The sequence below is a fragment of the Macrobrachium rosenbergii genome, chromosome 56 (assembly GCF_040412425.1).
Source record: "Macrobrachium rosenbergii isolate ZJJX-2024 chromosome 56, ASM4041242v1, whole genome shotgun sequence".
NCBI classification, from domain to species: domain Eukaryota; kingdom Metazoa; phylum Arthropoda; class Malacostraca; order Decapoda; family Palaemonidae; genus Macrobrachium; species Macrobrachium rosenbergii.
Genome location: NC_089796.1, coordinates 75261363 through 75278862, shown reverse-complemented (window position 1 = coordinate 75278862; position 17500 = coordinate 75261363). Strand labels below are relative to the sequence as shown.

The window sequence follows — 17500 nt, the reverse complement described above, 5'->3', positions numbered from 1 at the left end:
ATAATAATAATAACAAATAATAATAACAGTACTCTTGAACGATCACGAAATCTATTAAAAGTTGTTACAGAGCAATTATGTAGATATATATTTTTACCTATAAAGTTTATTTTTCGCTATCTTAGCAAATTCATTGCCTCACTGTTATGATGACAGTGATCATCATCAATAGCAGTAGTACTAGCAGCGGCAGCAGTGGTCGTAGTACTAAGTAGTAGGGGCAATTCCCCTCGGTGCAAATCCAATTGACAACAGTACACGAATCATAATTAAACTGGGGAGGTTTTATGTGAATGATAATTCTTTTTCAGTGTTTCTCAGTCGAGTAATAATGACGTATAGACAGGTCAGGAAGACCAAATCTCACCGACGATGAAGAAGAAGAAGAAGAAGAAGAAGAAGAAGAAGAATGCCTTTCGAGATCTAATGAAGGAAAAGTGAATATTATTCAGTGCCGTTAACACGGTGAATTTTCGTCGGTGTCGACCTTCGATGATAATTTTTCAATTATCTCCCGCTGCAGATCGACAAGATATATATTGGCATTTTATTAAATGGCACTAGAACAGCTTACCTCCTCCACCAAAGCAGCCCCTGGCCTCCTCCTCCCCCTTAAATCCCCCTCCCCCATCAGACCAGGCACTGGTTGGGTTGAGGGTCGTGGAGAGAGAGAGAGAGAGAGAGAGAGAGAGAGAGAGAGAGAGAGAGTCTCCCCCCTTCTCTCTCTCTCTCTCTCTCCAAGAGAGTCGACAGACTCGAGAGCTAGAGGCTGCCTCAGTGTTCCCTTTGCACTGTTAACGTATGACCACGCCCAGCCCGCCACCACTTAACCTCCTTTTTCGCCCCAACGCGTCTCTTCCTTTTTTTTCCCTCCTGGTGGGGTTTGCGTCGAAATCGCCACTGACTCTGTTTTCTCTCCTTCGGGATTGCTCGTCACTGCTTTCGAGGGCCGTTTTGTCGCTCAGCAAACTTCAAGTGTTCAGATAGATGATGATGGGTGTTGTTGTAACGAAATCATATTTTGAGATTTGTATTGGAAACGCCTTGTCTCGTGTGTGGTGGTGGTGAGTGCTGAAAGTGTTCGGGAGATTTTTCCTTTTTTTTTTTTGGAACTACCCAGAAACGAGAATACCCACTGCTTTGACCACTCATTAATTCTGTGACCACGCTCCATGGATGATCTCGCTCGCTTTCATTACAATTACATTATTGATGGAAGACCATTTACCTTAATTGTGTTTGATCATTAATTACCAGTATACAACACCCGACTGATGCTTCTCCGTGGGCCTGAGCTCATTCGGTGAAAAAAGAGAAAGAGATTTTTTTTATTTGTGGAGAATAAGCATTGCGTACAGAACTCGGAGGGGAAAATGAGGTTCCTAGATGCTGAGGATCGGAATATGAGGGCCCGGCATACGTCCTCGCCTTCTTGAGATAAACCGTAGGCTTCTTCTTGCACCTTAAACCAAGTCAGAGGCCTACCGAGCAACCCTTGAGGCTTTTAAACTAAACACCCAAGGGGCTGCTTGCGAACAGGAAGGAACACAGCAGAATCTCTCTACGCCAAGGACTTTTGAGAGACAACCCCCGAAGTGAATTTTGTTATGTCACCCCCAGCATTGTTCAGGTTTGGGAGGACTGAGAAAAACAAGAGTGAATTTTAGGCAGATAAAGGTTTTTTTTTTTTTTTTGTCATTAAGGCCTACACTACTCTGTGGTGGTACTTTGAAAATCGTATCTCAGATATCAGATGTTCTTTTGCTGGACGTTGGAACCGCATACACAACACGCCCCAGAGTAAAAGAATAAAGAAAAAAAAAGTTAAGTGAGTTTTTTTTTGAGTAGAGAAGTTTATGAAAGGGAAGATAGTTAGCGAGAGAATAATAAATCAAAAGTCCTTCTTCCCTAATGTCGAGGCCTCTCAGAATCTTACTATGAAAAAGGTCAGCCTCTCGAGGAACATACCAAGATGCGGGTAGTTAAGATTTTGCTTCTTGGGACCTACTGTCTGCTCAGCTACGGCGGATTAAGTCAGTTCGGTAAGTTCCTAATTGTTTATTCATGTTTTTTTTATTATCTCCTAGCCCCAAGGCTAGTAAGAGGTACTGCCATTCATTACTAGGCTTAATCTATATTCATTCTAATTATTTCCAATTGTGGATTTTCCCCCGTGAATATTTTAGAATGACAAATTAGACGGACGTATTTATTCACAAGTATTTCATTTCAATATTCTCTCGCCCAAGTGTGATTTTTGCTTTATTTCGCCCAACATTTTGTTTCGTGAAGGTAAGCCTTTGATATTAAATCAAGCGTGTAGGCTGCCAGCCTTCCTGTGAGTGGACATTTTATTTTTACTTTGGTCATTCATATACACCGACTTTTTTTTTTCTTCTGGGGTCGCATATTACTCCTTATTGCTTCTGCCTCATCTCCCCCCACCCCCGCCCCTCCACGCCCACGCCTCCTCGCAGTGCCATTATGAAAATGTCACTCAAAATGTGATAAAATCTACGGGACTGAATCGCCTCTTTTCATCCATGCAAGCACGATAGAGTAGTTTGTGTGTGTAGTGACATAGCCTACGCGCGCACACACACGCACACACACAGAGACACACACACAGACATAGGAAGGATAGACTTGAGACAAATTAAACACGATCAAACTTACTGCAACACTGCTGCGTTTAATATATAATTTAAACAACGTTTTAGCCTTAAAATTCTGCGCTTTATGTCGTTTTCCTTGGATATCCAGTTTCGCTTACGGTTGCTGTTTTTCTTTTTTCCCCAACAGTTTTTGTTTTTGTTTTAATTTTGTTACAGATTGTAATTGGGGAACTTGAAATGCCTTTGCGCAACGCATAGCAGAATGCGATTTTGGATGTTCGTGGGTGTGTCTTTTCCTGACTATATAGGCTCATATATATACATATATATATATATATATATATATATATATATATATATATATATATATATATATATATAATCTTTGACACACATCAGATCGAACCCAGTGTCTTTCTAAATTGAAAGACGATCCTGATGTGAGTCAGAAATTTACTTTGCTCCACACGCGATTGTGTGTTGATTATTTTATATATATATATATATATATATATATATATATATATATATATATATATATATATATATATACATACGCACACACACACACACATCCATGCACAAGCGCACACACACACTCACACACACACACACACGCACATACAAATGTGTTTGTGTGTGTGTGTGTCAGAAAGATCATTTGTTAATTTTCTTCGGTAACAGCCATTATGATAATAGGGGGAATGACTCTTTTCATAGTGTCAGTGGCAGCTGTTTTCAAATTTATGATGGATTATACAGACTTGGTGAAATATAGGTTACACGTTCCTTTGGGATTTGTCATTACAATCCTTTATGTATTATAATCGTCCTGTTTAATGACATTGAATTGTCTGTTATTCATGTGGTAGGGTAGTTTTTAATTTAAAAAAAATGTTTTTTTGTTATTCCTCTCCCCTATGGCCTGACAGATAGATAGTCTCCCATATCCCTGCCTATACCCAGGCTATTGTGGCATCATGGGTCTCCTCTCCCATAATATCATACCCATAAAGGGAATGGCCCGAGCAATCACCCCGTTCTCTCCTCTGCTTATGGGGACAAGTGACGTCATGTTTTAGCTACAATAGCCCCGCCCATATTGGTGGGCATCACGCTTTTCGGATATGACAGAACGTTCGATTCTGATGTGTAACGAGACTAAGCCGCCCGCGGCAGGAAGTTTGGTAGGGCGGGTCATCATGCTGTATGTGTGTGTTTGTGTGTGTGTGTGTGTGTGTGTGTGCGTGAGTGAATTTAAGGGGCCCATAAAAAGGCGCTGATAGACCAGAGCAGGGGTTGTATATGTATATATACTGTATATATATATATATTTATATATATATATATATATATATATATATATATATATATATATATATATATCATTCACTCACAAACTTCATATTAATAATACACATATATATATATATATATATATATATATATATATATATATATATATTATATATATATATATATATATAGTATATATATATATATATATATATATATATATATATATATATATATATAGTATATATATATATATATATATATATATATAGAGAGAGAGAGAGAGAGAGAGAGAGAGAGAGAGAGAGAGAGAGAGAGAGAGAGAGAGAATGTAATGTACAGAATGTTCTCTTCAATTTGTAGGTTTATTAACGTACAACCATATTTATAAGTGAGGACTGATTTCATTTGACTTGTTCCTAATTGTTTTTTTTTCTGTGACATTTTTTTATTACTGTTTGATGATATATTACAATGATTTTATAAGAGTTTACCGAACGAAAGTTTCATTTTTTTTGTGTCCTAACGAAATTTGGATTGTGTGCTTCAGTTTTCTTTTAGTGCCTCGACGAGATGTCGAGTGTGTGCTTCAATATTTTTTTTGGTGCCTCAACGAGATTTCGAGTAGCCTGTGTGCTTCAATTTTTTTTTTTTTTTTTTTTTGGTGCCTGAACGAAATTTCGATTGTGTGGTTCACATTTTTTGAGCCTCAACGAGATTTCGATTGTGTTTAATTTTTTTTTTTTTTTTGGTGCCTCAACGAAATGTCGATTATGTGCATCATTTTTTTTTGGTGCCTCAACGAAATTTCGATTTTGTGCTTCATTTTTTTGGTGCCTCAACGAAATTTCGATTGTGTGCTTCAATTTGTTTTCTGTGCCTCAACAAAATTTCGATTGTGTGCTTTAGTTTTTTCTGTGCCTCAACGAAATTTCGATTGTGTGCTTCAATATATTTTTTGTGCCTCGGCGAAATTTCGATTGTGGGCTTCAAAATTTCTTTAGTGCCTCAACGAGATGTTGATTGTGTGCTTCATTTTTTTTGAGTGCCTCAACGAAATTTCGATAGTATGCTTAATTTTTTTGGGTGCCTCAACGAAATTTAGATTGTGTTCTTCAATATTTTTTTGGGTGCCTCAACGAAATCTCGATTGTATGCTTGAATTTTTTTTTGGTGCCTCAACGAAATTTCGATTTTGTGCTTCAATTTTTTTTGTGCCTCAACGAAATTTCGATTGTGTGCTTCAGTTCTTTTTTTTTTTTTGTGCCTCAACGAAATTTCGATTGTGTGCCAAGTTTCAATTTTTGTTGGTGCCTCAATGAAATTCCGATTGTGTGTTTCAAGTTTTATTTTTTTGTGACTCAACGAAATGTAGATTGTGTGCTTCAATTTTGTTTTATTGTGCCTCAACGAAATTTCGATTGTGTGCTAAAAACCTCCGTTGTGAAACTCACGGCTTGACATCTTTTGACGGTGTTGGTGAGGCGTTTGACTGAAACACTCCCGTAGTCTTAACTTCACGAAACTGACACCTGACACTCGCGTATCCTGACCCAACTGATATTGTGGTTTGACACGTGACTGCCAAAGACCCCATCGTGGCCTGATACCATACGGACTCACTGAAGAACGTTCCGTTACGTGAATATATAGTGAATGTCGTCTTATTTACCCGTGAATGGGTGTGACTTTGGTGAGTGATGAATCTTTTATTACTGATGGTGTATTGTTGTAAAGGTGTTCATTCTTTATTTCTTTACAGACATTTTACTACCTGCTTTATTGCTATGTCAATTTTTACACACACACACACACACACACACACACACACACATATATATATATATATATATATATATATATATATATATATATATATATATATATATATATATATATATATATATATATATATATATATATATTGGTTTTGAATTTAAGAAGTAGATTTCTTAAAACTGATTTGATTTTTAATCAACTTCTATTGTTCATAGAATGCTAGGGAACCAATTTAATATAAAGTTAGTATATAACCAACATAGAAATCTCAGGTGGTTATCCTAACAAAATTATAAATTTAAACACGAAAACTCCCACTTCTTTCTCGAGTCAATCTTATACTGGTTCACATATTTTTGAAAGTGTAATTAATGTCATGAATGAGAAATTAAAGAAGAAAGAAGTTGCGTAGACCCGTTTGTAATGTTTTAACTTCTTAAATCATCTTCACTTCCCTTCAACCTGGTATATACCTCGATTCTAGGACTTATGAATAATGCGTGTACACGTTTCATATATTTTTCCCTGCTTTTTATCTCAAATTACCTGTGTCAAGAATTTTCTTGTGCAACTTGAGAATTTTTCCCCTTTTCATTAAAGTTAGAGTGGTTTAGACCTCACACACATCCCTTTCCAACGTGGTCCATCGTGTGAGGGAAAGAAAAAAAGAAAAAAAACCATCAGGAAAGGTAAACTGGAAAGTGATGGGAAAGTGCTAAAAAATGCTCAGATAGAGTTATGAGGCTGAGTTTTGATTTTTCCCCACCAGCTCGGGTTAAAGTTGGCGAGTGTGTTGGTTTAAAGTCTGTAGGAAACCGGTTCTTTTTTTCTACTTCTATTTGGTGGTGTGGGTATGGTATGTGCGTTTGTATCGAAATTTTGTCTGTATTATTTGAGCTTCCATTTTGACTGTTCCTGTCTCCCAAAGGTATGCTTCCAGTTTTGTCCAATTTAATTAATTTCCTTTTGCATTCCGAAAAGTTTGTTGGCCATCTCGTTGCTTGAAAGGTTGCAGCATTTCGATAGCCACCGTATGCGGAAGGCAAGCCAGTATTAACAAAAATATCGTGTAGGGGAAAAAAAAATGTTGAGGATGAGTAAGGAAGTCCATTGCATTCATACAAGATAATTAGGCCCATGTACCCCACTTTTTCATGTTCGTTTCGATGCATTTTTTTTTTTTTTTTTTGAGTCTTTTCGTCTCTCCGCATGTTTTGTGATCCTTTATCGTGAATGTGTGAGAAATAGACATGAAATTGTTAAAGTTACGTGAGGGTTGGTTGGCCCTTGTATTGCTCCAACGTAGGACTAAAAGTACTCAATGACTTGTTTTAATACGAAGTGGATGATCTTGAAATCTACATAATATGGTTTTACTTTGATTGTGAATTGTATACAATAAAACCGAAGCTTTTCTTTTTATTTGTAAGCGGTATAAAGGTAAACATGGATTTTTGGGATTTTTTTTTTTTGATAGGGTAAATGAGCATTAGACCTAGATTTTATCTTTACGAGTAAATAGGTAGACGTATCAGTGAGTATCAGTGATTTGGTTTACTTACTGTTTTTGATTGATCGACAGACCTAGATCATTTGTAGTACTTGGTTAGTGCATGGTAGGCTAGATAGTTAGCCATACGTAAGTGGTAAGAGGTTACTTTAAGTATTTTTCTTTAGCCTCTTGAGAGTAAATGGTAAGCAATTACTGTAGACCCATACCTTAAATATTTCCATGATAAATGCTGGATGCTGTATTTGCTTATGGGTTTGGAGTTAAACCCTGTTATGTTGCTTGTATTTTAGTATGTTCAGTAAATTGGTGTTGAACTCCATATTCTTTAGAGGCTTGAATTTCAAGTCAATGGCCCCTGTGAGCTTGTTACATACGAATACGCTTCATCTACTGAATAATAGTTATTTTAATAAGTGGTAGCCTGACACAATAGTTTAATTTTAATAAGTAGTAAACTGTTAGACCTACGTATTTTGTTTTTATTGTAACGACAAGTTGCAGGAGGACCCGTATTTTTTCCTTTTCGGGGGTTCAGAATTTAATCTACTGTAGATAATTTTGATTGAGTTAATAGGAAGTGGTGTACAGCTGAGGCTGGTAATTGAGTTTTCATTTTATTGGTACAATTGTAGTAAGCAAACATTTTGGTTTAATGGTAGAGGCCTTAGATATTTTTGCTTCATGGTAGGCTATTTGGTAAAGTTTCGACCTAGATTATTTATATTATAGCAGTAAATAGTTGACAGTTTTTTTTTATTTGTTTCAGTTAATTACACATAAGGCCTTTTACCACTATTGGCTTCATATCAATCAATCATTTGATTACAGAATACAGATCATCACTGAATTTTGCAGAATGAAATATTTATTTATTTATTCAATTTGCAAATCGATTGTGAATAAATAAATTCCTGTAGTATTTGTTACCGCGTAGCCACGGTGCAGTCAGCCAATAAAAAGTGGATTTCATGTTATTGTGGCCTTTTCTTTCATGTTAAGATTTTATATTGCGCTTCCCTCGGGCACTCTTTCCACGCTGCTTCGGAAAATCTGACCCGTAAGATGAGGCGTGGGTTCGAATCGACCGTCTGAAGTACTCGATACCTCGCTGTCCCCCGCGACCAATCGCAGAACTCCCTCCGCATACTAAACAGCCAATCAAGAGGCTCGGTCGGTCTTGGTGTTTCACTCAAGGGTGGTGTCAAGGAATTTGAGAGTCATGGGTTTAAATGCTTGAGACAAGACTGTTGGTGGTTTGGAAATCAGCTTAGAATCTAGAAAAAATCTCTCTCTCTCTCTCTCTCTCTCTCTCTCTCTCTCTCTCTCTCTCTCTCTCTCTCTCTCTCTCTCGTCCAAATATATAAACTGTTTGCTCATTTTAGATAGTAATGTTGACAGTACTACATGGAAGTTCATGAGTAGACAAACTTGAAAACTTGAGTGTACGTGGATGTTGATGAACCCTATTGGACATAACATTTATTTACTCTCTCTCTCTCTTGTTTGTATAGCTCTTTTTCTGTAGTATTTGCCAGCTTACTGCAGATGTGTCGATTTAGTGCGTTGCACAGACAACTAGACCATTTTTACTTTTTGTGGGTTCAAACCTTCGTATCAATAGAATTTGCTGTTATCACGTTTTAGAGTTATTGTAGGTGTGTACAATAGCAGATATTAAGGTGTAATAGATGACGAATTTTAATCGAGGCACATAAGAACTTGACACTGTAGGGATTACTAAAGGTTCTTTGCAGCGTCCCTTCGGCCCCCAGCTGCAACCCCTTTCATTCCTTTTACTGTATCTCCATTCATATTATCTTTCTTCCATCTTGCTATCCACCCTCTCCTGACAATTATATCATAGCGCAACTGCTTTGAGGTTTTCCTCCTGTTACACCTTTGTAACCTTTTACTCTCCATTTTCCTTCCAGCGCCGAATGACCTCATAGGTCTCAGCGCCTGGCCTTTGGCCTAAAATCTACATTCCATAAGAACTTGAAGACATCGTTCTGAACACACAAGAGGTGCTGTTAGCTCATTTAAACGTGAAGCCTCAGTTTCTTGTTGAGGCAGGAGACGCCCAGTGTAACCTTCGTTTGCTGAACCCGTCGCCTGAAGCTAATCGAATCTTTATGTCGTTTAGGCTTAATTTACAATGGCTTCTTGCTTGCTCTTTCAGTTAATGGGCTGTATTTTAAACATATTTACGCGTCTGTATGTAATTTACAGGCACCTTCTATTTGTTTTTATTTAGTATGAATTAAAGGCGCAGCTATTGTCGGTATCAGCGTTCGTCTTTTCAGAAGTTCAGGAATGCTTTGGCTCCTGTTCTGTCATGCTCATTAGCGTTCATAGATTTCACGATGGCAAGTAAGCTAATTTTCAGCCTTTTGTTAGAGATCAGAATAGCAGAATGATGTTGATTGCGTTTGTTGCAGTTTGAAGCATATGAATGAATATAATATAGGACTATTAACTGCCATTGGCTACAAAGAATTGCCACCACGTTTTGAAATATTTTCCGTTATTGTCCCTCTTTTTTCGGGTTTTAACTCGATATTTATACATTTACGCAGCTACTTCAGGTCAGACACCATCCTTGCAGTGGCAAACAGCGAGTAGTAGCTGTGATTGTGTGCGACTGGAGCGTAGAAATGTCACCTGATACGGCCTATGTAGGCCTATCCACAAATAGACGTCTCTTTCCCTCGAGGGCTGTGCAGTATATATCGTCTTGTGCTGCACACGGTCTCTGATTTGATATATTGGTAAGCGGTCGGATATTGCTTCCTTTTTCCTCTCCCGATTGGTCAGAAGAATGATTGAATTTCGATGAAGTGTAGGCAAGAAAAGTTGACCGAGGAAGGTTGGACTTGGAGTTCCATTTATAAGACTTTTGATTGGAGAAAAGGGAACAGGCAAGAAGGGTTAATGGTGTGGGATTTTAAGTTTGTTGTCAAAGGCTGCGAAAATGTATGGAGGTTGTTCTTTGTGTTGGTTAAAAGTACGTCTGAAGAGGACTGTTATTCATTAAAAGTACGTCTGAAGAGGAATGTTATTCATTTGAGGTACGTTTGAAAAGTAATTATTCATTCAAAGCACGCTGCAAGAGTAAAGTTAAACATTAAAAGCACGTTGCAAGAGTAAAGATAAACATTAAAAGCGCGTTGCAAGAGTAATATTAATCATTAAAAGCACGTTGGAAGAGTATTGTTAAAGATTAAAAGCACGCTGGAAGAGTAAAGATAAACATTAAAAGCACGTTGCAGATATAAAGATAAACATTAAAAGCACGTTGCAAATATAAAGATAAACATTAAAAGCACTTTGCAAGAGTAAAGATAAAAATTAAAAGCACGTTGGAAGAGTGAAGGTAAACATTAAAAGTACGTTGCAAGAGTAAAGATAAACATTAAAAGCACGTTGCAAGAGTAATGTTAATCGTTAAAAGCGCGCTGGAAGAAAATGTTAGTCATTGATAGTACGTATGATGAGGAGTAACGTTAATGACTAGAAGTACGTTTGATGGAGTAGTGTTAATCAAAAGTACGTTTTGACCTTGAGGAATACACAGTACATCGTATTTTTCTAGACGTTTTGATGACCACAACATCCGTAAATGTGGGCCCGAGATGCAGCAGATTCGTCTTCTCGGGGAAAAAATGCATCAGTGTGAAAGTGATTTACATCGGGTTGGGCGAAGTGCTCGAGAAAACCAGTTTCAGCCATGTGGGTGTGGATTGAGGAGGTGTGTGTTTGTGTGTGTGTCTGTGTGTGTGTGCGCGCGCGCGCGGCTCTAAGGATGTGGGTAGCTGAGTTCTGTAAACTGTTTACCTTCAAACATCGGCCGGAATTCCTCGGGCATTGGGGAAAAGGTATCGTCCGGGTAAATAACATTTAGAGCTGATGACAGGTGAGGTTCGGGATTATGACAAGGAAGCTTAGGTTTTCCCCTGCTGGGTCTCTCTCTCTCTCTCTCTCTCTCTCTCTCTCTCTCTCTCTCTCTCTCTCTTGCTTCCTACGATTTACAGTACGTTGTTTTCGCGACACTTCTTCTGTGCCGTCGTTTTGCTGTGTGTTCCCTGAAGTGAAAATATATTTCATATGTTTTTGTGTAAGCAGTTTTTTTTTTTTTTACTTTTAAGTGATAAGTGATGGCACGCTCTCTCTCTCTCTCTCTCTCTCTCTCTCTCTCTCTCTCTCTCTCTGTAATATAAATTATATATATTATATATGTATATATATACATACAATATATATATATATATATATATATATATATATATATATATATATATATATATATATATTTATGTATATATATTAATGTATATATATATATATATATATATATATATATATATATATATATATATATATATATATATATATAATACAAACACACACATATATATGTATATGTTCCATGTTGATCTACTTTATTGAGATGTAAATATGGTCCTTCAAAAATTAGGGCATTGATTTCTGCATTGATGACAACTCTTCATTCCGGTCGTCGTATTATTTTTTTTTACGAGAATTAAGCCAATCATTGAAATGTATAGCGTAACCTAATGTATACAAGTCAACCGGAAGCTGTTACGTAAGCGAATAGGGTAATTCATCCCAGAGGCAAGTAAACTAGTGGGCGTTGAATTTTAGAATAATTATATTATCACTGTTGTTATAATTTGTTGGCCCGGAATGGAGTATTCATGTTATCTTAATTGCTGTTATTGTTTGGCTGGTAATGTGGTGACTAACAAGGGATGTAGGCCTAGGCTATATAGCCTAACCTATCCTGACCTGTCTTTGAGAATTTGGGGATGCAGCTTGCTCCAATCACCGTAATATTTTATGCTCGTGTCGTTATAATTAGACAGAGCATAGGCCTATATCGTGATTAAAATGAAGAGATTTTTAAAACAATACCTCAACAGGCTGTCGATTAGCTTACATTATTCATCAGCTTGTAGGATTTGCCATAATACATCGTGCAACTTAAATCTGTAATTCATTCATTCATAATGCTTTGCGCCGAAGGCCTCTGGATTTACCTGTCGGTAACCTTCACGAGTTTGGGAGAAATTAGGTTAAAGGAGACATCGGTGTTTGCTTCTGATTGCATGTGTCGATTCTTCTCCTTGATGATGAAATAAAGTATAACAGGCGGTTCATAATGTAATGTACTCTTCTACACCATGCTCTCTCTCTCTCTCTCTCTCTCTCTCTCTCTCTCTCTCTCTCTCTCTCTCTCTCTCTCTCTCTCTCACAAACAATGAGCCTGGAAGGATAAAATTTCCAAACTTAATTTTTAGTTGGAATGTTGACCCAAACCATGAATATGAAGTTTGGATATTCAATGTCAGTGAAAAAATGGAAGTTTTTAATGTACATTAATTTCGTAGTACAGCATATACAGTAGGCCTATATGTCGAGCAAGATTTGGCAGGGTGGGTGCTCTGAGATGGTGCAGTCTTGTAGAGAGAAAGAGGTAGATAGGTAATGAAAAGGTTACGTATTTCAGAAGTGCCAGGGAAAAGTAGTAGGCTGAGGTAGGCTATAGAAGTGCCGAGGTGACGTAATGGCATAGCCTAGAAGGAACAAAAATGTCTTAAAAGGCTATGCAATAAAGGATGGTGTATGCAAGTTAAAGGTCAAAGGCTTAGGGCATACTGTGGTGCCGTAAGCACTTCTGCCGGGCCTTTTGTGATGGTACGTTAAGTCTTCTGGACGTGGGGTTCATCCTTGCTGCTGTAACGAATCTCTCTCTCTCTCTCTCTCCTCTCTCTCTCTCTCTCTGTGTGTCTGTCTAACGTCTGTCTCTCTCTCTCTCTCTCTCTCTCTCTCTCTCTCTCTCTCTCTCTCTCTCTCTCTCAGAAACATGCTGGTAAATTGTTTTTTTTCGAATAGGCCTAGGCTACATATGTCATTTAGGAACAACCGACATGTTAGGTACCGGTAATAATTTTTTTTAAAACCTAGATAATGATTTTTTTTAAACCTGTCACACTTCAGTAATCCATGACGAGTTTTATTTAGGTTCATTCTTACTTTGTAGGTTGAAAGTCAAGAGAGAGGGAATTTCGAATCGAATGGAGTGCAGTGTCAGTCAATTGAAATGTTTCACCATCCTCTGTGTTGTGCATCATTTAGTAAGGCATTATTCACGTTTTCTGGTCAGTGGTATTTTGCTGACCGTACTTTCAAAACAGGTCCTCATTATAATGACGTTACAAACAAAAGAGAAGTTTCTTTTTATCTGAGTTTATTTCTCCCCCAAGGAAAGAAAGGAAGCATCAGTTGGTGGTCCTTTTGGTTTAGAATCTAATACGGTCTTGGAAAAAGTTTCCTGGCCTGTTATGTGAATTTAATGGAGAAAAGATTTAACGATATATTTCAAAAGTTGCTCTACTTCTTCAAGACGGTTGTGGGGCGGAGAGGAGAAAAGTTGAAAAGGAAAAGGAGCAGGTAGGCGTGTTTTGGTACTTTGTATCGAGCGCCAGGATCTATACGGATGGTGTAAGAATAGGTGTTGATTATTCTAGGTGTCTTTGAGTAAATATAAAGGATGACGGTAGGATGAGAGGATAAAAGAATCAAGGAGGGTAATAGGTTTTTTGCAGATGACTGGAAGGAGACGGTGTGGGCCTATAGAAGGCTAGGCAGGAATGTTTGAAGAGACTGTTGAGCCAGCTCTCCTTGATGGAAGTGAAGTGTGAATGTTGAATGTAAATGAAGGAAAAAACAACCACAGTAGCCTATACTGTCGATAGGAATTGGTGTCTACTGTTTTATGGAGTGAAGAACAGCCTAACTGAGAAGGGCGGAAATGTGTAGATACTTTGAAGAAACGGTGACAAGGTTAATAATACGAGTAGCCTATGTGCAAGGATTGATCATGGTGCCTTCAGATGGTTTGGTCATGTTGAAAGATTGGAAGACGATAGGCTAGTTAAAGGCGTGCATAAGTCGGAAGTGTCAGGAGGAAGTAGGGAACTCTTAGAATGTTCTTGGTAGTGGAAAATATACGGAAAAAGGGAATGCCATAATAGGTTACTCAGCTACTGCGAGAGTCCGTGCAGGGTCGAGGAGAATGGATCAGTGAACGTAGGTGGGGTTGCCACACTGCTGATGAGCCCTTTGTTTAGGTTTCTTTATGAGAATTATTGTGTAGGTTTTGTGCACATTGTGATCATTCGCGATAAACAGTTCAAGTGACGATGCAATTGTTTTTTACCATTGTGTTTGTTTTTCTTTCGGGCATCCCTGTTTTTGGGTAAATAGGATATATGTGTATGTATGTATGTACATATATATGTATATATATATATATATATATATATATATATATATATATATATATATATATATATACATTATATATAGATATTATATATTTACATACATATACACACATATACTGTGTAGCCTATATATATATATATATATATATATATATATATATATATATATATATATATATATATATATATATATATATATATATATATATATGTATACCCTATACACACAGTATATATAATATATAATATTAGTCACTGCACGCTGCTTATGCTTGAACAGTCTACAAACATGTACACCTCTAGGAATGCGCCTGTAATTAGGCTTTGATGCCGCCTAATTAAATAGGTTTCTAAATTAATAGTGTTTACTCCAGACTTGTTTGGAGAATTTGGAGAATTTGTATATATATAGGTTATGTATATGTATATATATATATATATATATATATATATATATATATATATATATATATATATATATATATATATATATGCACATTACATATAGATATTATATATTTACATACATACATATACTGTATATATATATATATATATATATATATATATATATATATATATATATATATATATATATATATATATATATATATATATATGTATATACCTATACACAGTCTATATAATATTAACTACTGCACGCTGTTTTATGCTTGAACAGTCTACAAACATGTACAGCCTTAAGGAATGCGCCTGAAGGGCTTTTGATGCCGCCTAATTAAATAGGTTTCTAAATTAATAGTGTTTACTCCAGACTTGTTTGGAAAAATTGGAGAATTTGTAGATCAAAGGTACCTTTGATCAGTGGTATGGCTCAGAGATTTGTGCCCTTGTATTAATAAAAAAAAAAAAAAAAAGAATTTTTGAACGGGAACCACTTAACATTCAACGGTTCCTTTCAATTTTTATATTTCCTTTCTGTAAGTGCACTAATGTCTTTTGCCTGGTGAGTAAAAATCTTTAATATCGATTTCTCGAGGCAATTGATTCGAGTAAGAGGAGTGGGGGGAGGGGGGAGGGGAAGGCATTAGGTCGATTACGGCATTATCCCATTAGAAGTTCCCTCAACCTCTATGGCGGAGTGGCGTCGAGCCATCGACTCAATCGCCGTAATTAGACGCAATCTGAGCCACAAGATGGCATCTCCGTTGAAGACATTCAAACCCGTTCAGGTGCCAGGTTAATATCTCTTGACCCTTAGTTGCGCTCCTTCCTTTATAGACTCTTTGAGATGTATTGACGTTAGGTTATTGGAGGTTTCCGTCGTACGTTTGTTATATCCGTTAATCTGGTGGATGACCTTTGAATGTTATCGATGCTTGAGGCCGTCTTTGTTCGATGCTCGGAATTCACCAAGGTGTGGTAGTAGCGACGACATTGAATAATTAATAGCTTCATTTTTTTTTTCTTCAGTATCAGTGTCAAATTGCTGCTTTTGAAGGTGTCTCAGTAGGAGTAGGAGTGAAACAGGTTCAGCTGTACACTTTACGTTAAAATAAATGTACTTCGGGCTTTCGACAACCGGTGGAATTCATGATGTATATGCGTCAACTGCTGTATTCTTTACTCAACTATTTGCTCTGGTTTCCCAGATGTTTTAATTACGCATCTGTTGCTGGAGGGAAAGCTGATATTGTCAGCGTTTTGGGTTGAGAATAATTATTTTAATAGACGGCGAACATCCTGGCTGCAGGAATTTACAGACGAGAAAGAAAGGAAAATTCTAGTTCGCGAAACCGAAAGTCAAAAGCCAAAAACGCGGAGAAAGGAAAGCGCAAAGAATGGCTCCTTTGATCCAGTTACTCATCCTGGAATTTGGTCCTGACTGGGCGAGGTGTGGAGCCCTGGGGCCTCTGGAAGGGTGAGGGGGAGGAGGAGGAGGAGGAGGTTCTGGCCAGCAGACCAAGAAGCCTGTCTGTAGGTGGCCTGGTGATTGGGTGATAAGGGAGGGGGGGAGGTTGTAGAAAGAAAGGCGTATGAGGGTGGGGGTGGTTTGAGGGGGATGTTTGGGAGGCTTGTTAGGATGGAGGATGGTGGTAGAAGGGTGAATACTTGTGGCGAGGATTATGAGAAGCGTTGCGTCGGGGATGCCATTGGTAAAGTGGGTACCGTATGATTTACAGTGTTTTATTTTTATAAGTTGCTACAACAAATTCCTTTTACGAGCAGATGGGACTTTGATGGCGTTGAGGGTCGGACCTGTTTAACTGATATATATAGATATATATATATATATATATATATATATATATATATATATATATATATATATATATATATATATATATATATATATATATATGTATATATATATAATCTTATAATTTTGAAATGTCATTGACCTCAAAAGTCGAAAAGTGGTTTAAGGTCAAAAGTAGTCAATATTTCAAACACCAGTGCCTAAATATAATGGAAAATAAACGTTGATGATATTGTTATTATGGTAAGCTAATGAATTATTCCAGTTACGAAAATAATAAGTCTTTTTATAGCAAGAAAGGAAAATTAAATTGTCCGGAAATGGTGTAGGTAAAAGGGGGTGTGTGTGTATATGTATATGTATATATATATATATATATATATATATATATATATATATATATATATATATATATATATATATATATATATATATTTATATATATATATTTATATATATATATATATAGTTGATGATAATATTATTATGGCAAGCTGAATATTCTAACTAGGAAAACAATTCTTTTCACATATGCAAAGAATAGTAAAATTGTCCATCCTCAGCTGCAACAAATGCCTTATTTATTTACTACGAATAAAACGCACCAGTCTTAATCTAAAGCCTCGCGTCATACTGTAGGATTGCCTGGCGTGGCCTGGCGTGGAACAGGCCAGGCGTCTTGTAAACGCGCCGAAAAAAAAAAGGGTAAAAGTGGGACCCCTAGACGGCGGTGTATGTTTACCCTCCAGAAAAATGAGGGCGGAGGGAT

At 37.0% G+C, this 17500-nt stretch overlaps 1 protein-coding gene across 1 annotated transcript in view; it reads left to right on the top strand.

The window, feature by feature from the left end:
• The first annotated feature begins 776 nt into the window (after positions 1–776).
• Positions 777–17500, top strand: part of LOC136836270 (nephrin-like) — a 524495-nt gene continuing 507771 nt past the window's right edge. Inside the window, 1 exon segment of the mRNA XM_067100298.1 lies at positions 777–2042. Coding sequence (XP_066956399.1) covers positions 1973–2042 — 70 coding nt within the window. The 5' untranslated portion in view covers positions 777–1972.